Source organism: Mastigoproctus giganteus, chromosome 10 (assembly GCF_048544385.1).
Source record: "Mastigoproctus giganteus isolate SK-2022 chromosome 10, ASM4854438v1, whole genome shotgun sequence".
NCBI classification, from domain to species: domain Eukaryota; kingdom Metazoa; phylum Arthropoda; class Arachnida; order Uropygi; family Thelyphonidae; genus Mastigoproctus; species Mastigoproctus giganteus.
The window spans coordinates 176,272,308-176,283,073 of NC_143584.1; the positions used below are offsets into that span (position 1 = coordinate 176,272,308).

Consider the following 10,766-nt stretch of genomic DNA (forward strand, 5'->3'; position numbering starts at 1 on the left):
AGTTTTTGAATTGTTTCTACTAACAATAGGCATTGGATTTGAAAAGTCAAGAAAAGTTATGTTTTTGACCATTCAAAAGCTATATATTGAAATACTTTCATCATATATTACTTTCATTTATTACTGAGCATGCTAAATGTAGTTGAAGCAATTAATCATGATTTTGAAATGAGTGGGCTTGAAGTATATTTTTATTATATACATAAATTTTATTTAATAGAAAAGAAAGTTTGATCATTCTTTATTGAAAACTTTTATTTCTTAGTTTCTTAAGAAATTTGATCTTGCGCCTGTTTTCTCAGAGGAAGAATTTCGGCATTGGTTTGTTCCCCGTCCAGATATTGTTGACAGCTATATAGTGGAGGTAAGGTTGGTGCATGAAAATTTTGTTAAATAAATGGATATTTATTTTTTGCAAAATTTATAATTGGTATGAATAAATTTTTAGAATATGTTGCTTTAGTTTAACAAGTTAATAGCAAGCATAAATAAATAAAATTATGTTCTTGACTTTTTTTTTATGTAGTATTAGTAGTGGGAAGTAATGCAAAGAAACAAGCTTATACAGGGTGTCTCAAAAATATTGGTACAAACGTTTAGGGGAGGTAGGTAACATCTAAAGGAATGTGAATCGCATAGGACCCCATAACCGGAAATGTCATGGGAAAGTAGTAGCAGAGGCACAACAAGCAGAAATGACACAAGACAGTAATTAGTGGCAAACATTTATTTGACATAATATTAACAATGGAGTACAAGATGGATGCATTTCATGATGTTACAACAGATGCTCGAAGGTTCCACCATGAGACGCGATGCATGCATGGCACCAATGCGGCATGGATTGGCGGACATGGTCGAACACACCTGGAGTTTCTTTGACAGTAGCAGCAACGCAGATGAGTCTTGCCACGAGATCCATTTCCGTCTCCACAGGCGATTCATACCCAATAGATTTGAGGGGCCCCCCACAGAAAGAAATCAAGGCTCGATAAATCGGGTAAGCATGGGGGCTAGGCAACGGGTCCACCCGGCCAATCCATCGACGCCCAAAACACCTGTTCAAATGGTCACGAACACACCTTCCATAATGGGCAGGCGCCCCGTCATGTTGAAACCAAATGTTGCGTCTCACATTTGCTGGAACATCGTCAAGTAACCCTGGTAGAACTTGTTCAAGAAAGATCCGATATTTAGCAGAGTTCATGTGGGATGGTAACAGGTATGGGCCGACTAAGCAGTCACCGACCATACCTGCCCACACATTTATTGCGAAGCGATGTTGTGCCGCATGGGGGCGCACACCGTGTGGGTTGTCATGAGCCAACACATGAGCATTGTTCTGATTGAATAAGCCTTCCCGAGTGAAATAAGCCTCACCGTTAACAAAACATAGGCTGGAAAATTCAAGTCTTGAACACTTTCTTGGAGAAACCACTGCGCAAAAGCCACACGTGCAGGATGATCTTGGGGGAGCAGTAACTGAACCCTTTGGAGATGAAAGGGGTGTAAGGAATCGTCGTGCTAGACACTCTGTACACTGCAACGAGACACTCCTAAGGCAGAGGCAACGGCACGTGTGCTGGTAGTAGGATTATTCTGGACGGCATTTAACACACTTTCTTCCATGGCGGGAGTTCTCATCGAACGTGGTCTGCCCGCACTACTTCTGTTACCTCTAAATGACCCATAATCGCACAAATTTTGATGCACATGTGCAAACAAATGGTGGTCCGGTACATGTCTGTCTGGGAAGTGTTCTCCATAAATTCGTTGAGCGGCTCGTCCATTGCCCTCTGCTAATCCTTACACTAGGTGCATGTCTGCCAGCTCACAGTTCGTATATCGATGCATGCTCTTCGTGCGGCGACTACTGCTTGAATGAGTAAAGCAGAAATTTTCTCTCTCGCGAACTGATGAACAGCGCCGTCTACCGACTTACGGTGACGTTTCCGGTTATGGGTTCCTATGCAATTCACATTCCTTTAGATGTTACCTACCTCCCCTAAACGTTTGTACCAATATTTTTGAGACACCCTGTATAACATAAGCAAAAAAAAAAAAAAAAATCGTATCTCTACCTGTTACTCATTCTGTTATCAGCAACTTTGCTAACCTTTGTATCATCAGCAAACTTCAATATGTCTTCATTAGCCATTATTAATAAATATTTAAAATAATAAGAGACTAGCACCGAACCTTGAGGGACTACACTAATAACATTAAGACAAGAAGAGCATTGTCCATTATTAATTATTCTGTCTTCTGCAACTCAAACATCTCTTTTTCTACAATACTAACTTGTCCCTAATGCTACACTGCTCCAGTTTGTACAGAAATCTTTCATGTGTTGCTTATTTTTGCATACAGTTTCTTCATTGCTTTGTCACAGTAGCAATGACTAGGTCAGACAACATCTAACCAGTCCAACCAAAATCTCTTAACCAATCCTTGCACTGATTGCCATTTGTAACTGCATTCTTCTCAAGGTGATTCTGCATTACTTCTTTAACCACTGACTCTATTATTTTCCCTGGAACAGAATTCATGCTTACAGGTCTGCAACTAGTCACTTTGCTCTTTCATTCTCCTTTGTGAATAGGGAGACATTTGCATATCTTCATTCTGTAGTGACCTCCACTGAACCCAAGAATACTCTTATAATGATGACTAAAGGTTTGCTTAGCTCTTTTGTTAGTACAATTTGGCTCTCGCTAAATTGTACTAACAAATCTTGTTAGTACAATTGCGAGATTTGTTTCACCAAATTGTTGCACAATTTGGTGAATTCTCTGCAAGAATTTGGGTTATGGCAAAGCAAGGCAAGACGTAAAAAATTTTTGACATACCATGCTGAATGTTTAATTTTCACTTCTATAGGTTGTATTTTTAGGAAATACATAGGGGATAAATTGTTCCAGAGACCTAAAGGAGAGGTCATTAATGGACACTGGATAGTTAGTGCATGCCTTCTGACATTATTTTCATAACTTGTATTTTACTTCATTTACTGAAAGCAGTTAAAGTTAGTGGTAAGCTAGATCAGTGTTTCCCAAACTTTTTTAGTCATGGAACACTTTTCATCTTGCAATATATTTATGAAACTCAAGTTTAGTGAGAGCCAAAGAACTGTTGCTAATATTTTATTACATATGGCACACTGTGCATCAGGAGCATCTTTATTTCCAACACATGTAAAGCCGAAATTCAAATAACTGTCATCATACTTTCGTTTTGGTCTTTTATTAGTTGGTTCCTGTTTTTTCACTTTGGATTTTTGGGGAATAAAAGGCTGTGATTGTTCATCCTCACTTTGAAGTGTGACAATACTGTGTTCGTTTTCATTGACCACAATTGCAATACTAGTTTTTTTTTTTTTTCAATCACAAATCCATGGTCATTTATTTTAATAATAATATTTAGAAATACTAATAATTATCAAAAAAAAATTTATACAAGTGAGTTTAGTTATGATATCATTCACTTCCCCCTGTCCCAACCCATGTACTCCTGGCTAAATTGCATATGAATGGCATATTAGATCACTACATTGCTAATTTTTTGTAGATATCATTACCTCTATGCAAAAGCCTGCCAAAATAAGGTGTTCCACGGTCTATTTGATTATTAGTCTATGCTGGTATATTAATAACCAAAAAAAAAATTATGTAAAAAATTATAATGATACAAAAATAGTGTAAGCTACAAATATGCAATATTTATTATTTTTTTTATTATTAATTACGATTTTTCACGGAACACTAAACTAGTGTTTCGCAGAACACAGTTTAGGAAACGCTGAGCTAGATGGATTAAGATCACAAGAATGTCAAGAGGGATGGTATGTGGTGTAGCAACCCTGACCATGGTGGAGGGGAGCCCTCGAATTGAAGTCTGGATCCTTACAGAGAAAGTCAGTTTGGCCCTGTGCTGGGTATTCTGTTGAGTCACCATGCAGATGCCCAGTGCTTCCTAAAGTGATGTTTCTAAGCCTTTATATAGTATTCCAGATGCTACTGAACCCATTGCTTTGTACAATGAGATGATCACCTCTTTTCAATGTGTAAAAAAGTCTTGGTATTACATTTTATATATTCAGATTAGCATGTTTCCAGAACCAAGAAGCATTTCTAATTTATGTGACAGTTTCTGAAAGATGATTCATAAATTAAAAGCATGTTAATTAAGAGCTAATTATTCCTAATGAATAACGAAACAGGAGGGGTTTAATTCAAGGGCCAAGGTTCCAAGATGATAATTAGTAGGATATTTCATGTAGAATATACATTTAAAAAAAAAGTAAATTTTTTGTATTTTATGTTATACAATACCAAAAATTATTTTGGTATAGAAAGTATTTTAAATGCTTATTGATTGCATAGTAAATGTAAATGAATAAATGTTACAGTACAGAACCACTATATTTCATGCGTTTATCTTTTGTTCTTTTTGCTCTTGTTACTGAATTATTTTAATTTCTGCTTTCATTTTATACCATTTTTCATTTTATTTTTATATTTTTGATTGTTTTTAAAACTGGCTAAGTCAGTAAAACAGTTTTATATTATATTGTTGCAATATAGAAAAATATAAAGTTAATTTAATGTTTTTTTTTTTTAAAAATAGTTAGTTTATGGTAGAAAATTAGCTACAATTGAAATTGTATAATTATTATAAACTGTAGCTATTTTTAAACATTAAATATTTTTGAAAAGTCAGTAAATTGAGAAATGACTGTACTTAGTTTAAAATGTATATTGTACATCTATATTTTTATACTTTTGTGTTTATGGACTATTTGTTTGTTATCATTCCAGAAAAATGGAGTCATCACTGATTTTGTCAGCTTCTATACCTTGCCTTCTACTGTAATGCACCATCCTGTACATAAAAGCCTCAAGGCAGCTTATGCCTTTTACAATGTGAGTGATGGCACACCTCTCAATGACCTCATGCAAGATGCTCTTATCATTGCAAAAAATGTAAGTTCCTCTCTTGTATTATTACTTTCCTTGACCCAAAAGTTTCTAAATGAAGTCCTCGTGAATTTACCTTTTACTTTAAAAATATGTGAGACATTTTATTTCTCAAAATTTACTTTGTTGAAGCAATTAGAATTGTCAGCAGTAAGTTTCTATGTGTAATTGAGTGCAGTGTTACTTATTTTAGGACTGGTTGGAGAAGTAATATAACCTCTGAAGCATATTCTTTTATTTTTAAGCTTTAGTATATTTCGATTGGAATTTCGGTACATTTGCTTTTATATTTTGAAACGGCATACTGTAGGTTATGTATGAAAAATTTCACTTGAGAAAGCATGATACTTCCAAGTTTTTTTTTTTTTAAGATTTATAAAAGTTAAGAAATCCTAAAAATTCTAATTAAAGGAGTGATTAGTGATTTTAGTTTGTAATCTGATGGTATCAGAGTATCTCTCTTGTTCTGTTAGTTATTTATATAAATATATTAGTATATTTATATTGGCATATGAATATATTAGTATATTTATATTAGCATATAAATATAAGCAGGCATATATTTATATGCCTGCTTCAGTTTTTGCCCTTTTTTATTTATTTTTTTTTTTTTTGGGCATACACATTCAGAATTAGCTTTGAATTTTTCATTGTTAAACTTGTAGAAACTGCTGCTTGCATTGTTGAAGTTTTCTTTCTTCTTTAGGCAGGCTATGATGTCTTCAATGCCCTTGATTTGATGGACAACAAGGAGTTTCTAGAAAAATTAAAATTTGGTATTGGCGATGGCAATTTACAATATTACTTGTATAACTGGAGGTGTCCACCCATGCCTCCAAACAAAGTAAATATATTTTCCCTTTCTATTACATTTATTTATTTATATATTTATAGTTAATTGAAATTTCACACATATTCATTTTTAACTTTTCCTGAGACTGCCACTTGTTATTATTGCTCATATCTCTTGCTCAATCATTGTCCACATAAGTCTGAATTCATAATTCCATCTCCCCCTTCCTAAACTTTCTGGATGGCTTAATGCAGAAATGTTTTAGATAAGTGCATATAGATATTTAAAGAAAATGAGTTGAGTTATTCAGGCTAAGGACTTTGCAACTAGGCTCAATAAGCATCAGTATATCATGTATAAATTGTATCTATTCTGTCATTTTTTTGTGGAATGAAAAACCTGAGTTTCTTGGAGGGGACAATATGCAACCTTTTCCTGAGACTGACCGACTAATTGTGGTGTGAAAAAAAAAAAAAAAAAAAAAAAAGCCCAAAAAGGGTAACTCTTAGCTTGAAGAAATGAAACTAGGTCTTCTTCTGTATGTTTAGGGAAGAACATGTGTAGCCACTATGTAGGCTGTTAAAGGTAGCACTGCAAGCACACAAGTGAAAACACCACATTAAAACCCCATATTTGTGTTACAGATAATATACTTTGCAAAGATTAACTTTTGTTTTCAATGGGATATAGACAGCAATTTATTTATTTATTTTTTTAAATATTCCAAACCAGTGTAACTTGTGCATTTTATTATCAAGATACTTAAAGAGTTAGAAAGGACTTAAAAAAAAAAAAAAAAAGGCAATGCAGTATATGGTCTATGCTTAAAACCTTTTAGTTGAAAATATCAGTTTACTCTTGATTTTCAGCTATTTAGTTTTCCCTCCTTCAGCACCACTGTTTTATTCACTAATTTCCCTCACCCTCTCCTAAATGCAGTGTGAGACTCCCCATTTTTTAGTTTAAAGCACCTACTTACTGGGTATATCAAATTTTGTGCTGCTATTGCTAACAGTACAAAATTTGATATGCTCAGTAAGTAACAAATGCACAGTAGCAGACCTGCATAGTCCCCAGAATAATAAAAAGATTATAGTGCAGGCATTCACAAATGTTGGCATTGAATTTTTATTTTCTAGTCAGCAATTGATACTATAATATCATTAATGCTTATTTAAAAAAATAATAAAATATGTGTATAATGTAACTTAAATACTTTGTGTGATTTTAGGCACTAACAGCATGTTAGACATAGTGATTTATATACCACCCCACCCACCATAATAAAAATTTCAGGAATACACCCAGAAACCTGGCATTTATGAATATTTCTCACCAAATTTTTTCTCTGCTTATAATTCAAAAGTACTGTAATACTAGAATATATTCATATGGAAATAATATATTTTTGTATAAAACTATTGTTATCTAACTGGTCAATTTTTCAGACTTAGTGGCTTGATTTTATTTACAATTATGCAGATATTCATAACACAACCAGTAGGACTTTTTTATATAAACATTTTTTACTTGGTCAAATATACATTTACAAAAGATATTGTAACAATATTATTTCTAAAAACAAACTGTTGTGTAAATGGCAGTAACAGTTTTGTAATGTAAACATGGTCATGGAGTTTGGGAGATCACCAAAATCACATCTTACGGCTATAAAAATTATTTAAAAGAAAAAAAAAAAAATATATATATATATTAATTCCTACATAAATGGTCATCATGCCTGCATGCTTCTTGCAATCTATAGAAACATTTCTTTTAATTTCACCTCACCCATCTGCATTCTCTAAGTCAGCAATTCCCAACCTTTTTGACCCGCAGAGCACTTTTTAGAATCAATTTCTATAGAGGAGCCCCTTAGGCTTACTTTATGTTTTCAAGCTAATGGTATTTAAGAGTAGTGTTACGGGGGGGGGGGGATAGATAATAAGGGAGTGTAAAGTAAAGAGATATGTAAACAATTGTACAATGTCCATGTAATAAAATTATATTTTAAAAACTTTCGAACTTGTAGTTGAGCAGTTTGGGAATTATACATGTGAATTATACTATTTTTGCCTTCTGCTTCAATAGCTGGTTTCAATATAATGTAAACAATACATTGCTCACCCATTGGCTAAAACATGAAGTTATGATAATTTAAAAATACAGAGTGACTTATCAGATACCCTGTAGACAGATGACTTCTGAAGAAAAACACAGGATGGTTTTGTAAAGGGAAAATCATGTTTAATTGACCTGGTTAGCTAGTTTGACAGTCTCTCTCTCTCATTGAGCTGGATGTAGGAAATAATTTTGAAATTGTTACTTGGATTCTGCAAAGCATGACTCAGTCCTACATGAGAAGTTACTGTATAAGCTGGATCATGCTGAAATCAGGGAAAATTCTTAGATGGGTCACAGGGTGGCTGAAGGGCAAGATGCAGAGGGTTGTGGTAAATGGTTATTCTCATATTGGCCTAATGTGAAAAGGTGGTGCCCAAGATTTGGTACTGGGATCATTGTTGTTTTTGATTTTCTTAAATGACATCAGTGAGGGGATTGAGGGTGTAATGTCAATTTGCAGATGATATCAAGATTGGTAGAGTAGTTAATGACCATTGCCAAGCAGAGCTTCTTCAGGATGACTTAGACTTGAGAAACAAAAAAATGGTAGCTATGTTTTGATGCAGCAAAATGCATGCAGCTTGCAGAAAAGCAACCCCAGAATAACTTATCCGTTTGGCGGTGAACTAATGACAGTATAAGAAGGAAGGAATTTTGAATTATGGTGTGGACAGGTGACAAGGAAGACCCATGGTGTCCTATCAATAATTTATCTAACATTTACTTGGAACACTGTTCAAGTAATGTGGAGGAGAGGGCCTAAAAAAAAAAGTCGAGCTTCTTGAAAGGATCTAAAGATAGGCAATGTTGCCTGGTGAGATTGGCAAAAGGGCATCCATACGGAAAGACTTAATGTGGGCTATGGAGTTGAAAGACTAAACTTAGAGGAGACTTGATTGAGGTGTATAAGGCTTTGAGAGGTGAAAGTAAAATGAATGAGGGCAAAATTTTTTTGAGTTTATAGATGATTCTGGAACTAGGAGCTATAAATTCAAATTATGGAGAAAAGAGGTTTAGATTACAATGCAGGCAGTTAAATTTTAGCCAGCGAGTTGGGATAAGTTTCCTTCATGGGTAGTTGAGGTTAGCTGGATAGACACCTACATTAGGAGGAAATAAAATAGGTATTTTTTTATTGTTAATTTCTTGCACTGCATGACTAATACTAAAAATAATAAATAATTTCTTGTGCCATATGCCTAAAAATACTAAAATGGAGTCAAAAAGCCATAATTCACATTTTTTTTTTATCATGCATATACATATAAGTTTAGCCTGGAAACTGTTTATGGGAATTAAGAGGGGAGGAGAAAGTTGCATAAAGTTTTGTTCCATCAGGGTAATGCACCAGTTCACAAATTTCATATTGCAATAGTTGCCATTCATAAAGCTAGATATTAAATCATTGATTACCTGTCCTCTTCACCAGATCAGGGCCTCACTGACTTTTTTTTTGTTTACCTTGATTGAAGGATCACATTTGTGGTCAAGTACATTGAACTTTAAGATTATGCTGATAAATAAAATTATTTTAAGTATTCCTTATTTGTGGCTTCTATGCTGGTCACTCCTCACATTTTTTCACCTCTACATATGTATTTTAAAATATAATGTGATTCTAAATTTAATTTCATTTTTGCAGATTGGTCTAGTCTTACAATAGAGATGGCTCATTACAATTTGTAGCCGGAAACAAGCAGTTTGTCATCCAGGAAATAAGCATATCGCCCAGTAAGGAGATAGTTTCCAAAATTTTCCTTGCTTACTGCTTGTCCAGTGTTGCCTTGTACAAATCAGGAATGTCAGTATTCTAACTACTGTTTTCCAGTCACAGCTTTGTTGTAGAGCAGATTTTAGCATTGAACAAGTGATATTAAAACCACATCAAGATTGTAATATACCATTCTTATAACTTAGTGCACTAAGTGGAGAATGTAACTATTTAAATAAATAAATATATATATATATAAGTATATATATACACACACATACATACTGTCGGTGCAGCAAACTGTTATACAGAATCATGTTGCCAAGTCGTCGGTGTTTATTGGCTGAAAAAAAAACAGGATGTGCCTGTCTGTGTGCGTGTGTGTGGAAAATAAAGAGGAAGATATGTTGAACTACTGGACAGTGCAAAAGTTTCTAATCAAATTCTGTAACAGAAAATAAGATGTTTGGCATCTGAATTTACCACCAAGAACATTAGTTGCGTTAAAATCAGGTTTAACTATTTCTGATGTGCTTCTGTTGGAGTTATTCTGAGGATATAACAACAACAAAAATTATTTGAAGTCAGTAACACTTATTTATCATTTCTGTGATGGACTGATTAAAATTCCTCATTAAATTTGCAATAGACTTCAAAAGTTTTGAAGTTCTTTGAAAGTTTTTTTTTCTAAATATAAATTCAATAATATATAATAATAGATAAATTTAGAAATGTGTTTTTGATCCTGTTTAGTTCTTATGTTGGTGAATCATGATAAAACTGTTAAGTTGTATTTTATAGAACTGATATTGAGATGTCTTATTTTAATTATATGAAGCACTTTTTTCATATTTGTGATTTCAAATATCTGCAGATCATATCATCATGATATCTAAGTTATGCTAATCTGGAATGTTTTCATTTATCATATTTTGAAGTTTATAAAAATGCATTTTGGAAATGAAAAATTAAAAACCAAATGTTTTAATTATTAACGATATTAAAGGATTTGGCAGGTTTTAATTAGAGTTTAATGATGTTAGTAACTGCCTGAACTTTTTTGTTTTTTACATGTTAAAATGATCTTAATTTGCTATTATATTAAAGTTCCAGATACTATATTGTTAGTATAGATTAACACTGTATTTTAATTTTAAGGGAG

The 10,766-nt window shown here is 33.4% G+C and overlaps 1 protein-coding gene across 1 annotated transcript in view; it reads left to right on the forward strand.

The window, feature by feature from the left end:
* Nmt (N-myristoyl transferase) overlaps positions 1-10,218 on the forward strand; it is a 128,084-nt gene extending 117,866 nt beyond the window's left edge. Inside the window, exons 10-13 of the mRNA XM_090383529.1 lie at positions 266-364; positions 4,818-4,982; positions 5,683-5,820; positions 9,536-10,218. Of these exons, the coding sequence (XP_090239655.1) occupies positions 266-364; positions 4,818-4,982; positions 5,683-5,820; positions 9,536-9,556 (423 nt within the window). The 3' untranslated portion in view covers positions 9,557-10,218. The remainder of the gene's footprint in view (positions 1-265; positions 365-4,817; positions 4,983-5,682; positions 5,821-9,535) is intronic.
* Positions 10,219-10,766: the final 548 nt, after the last annotated feature.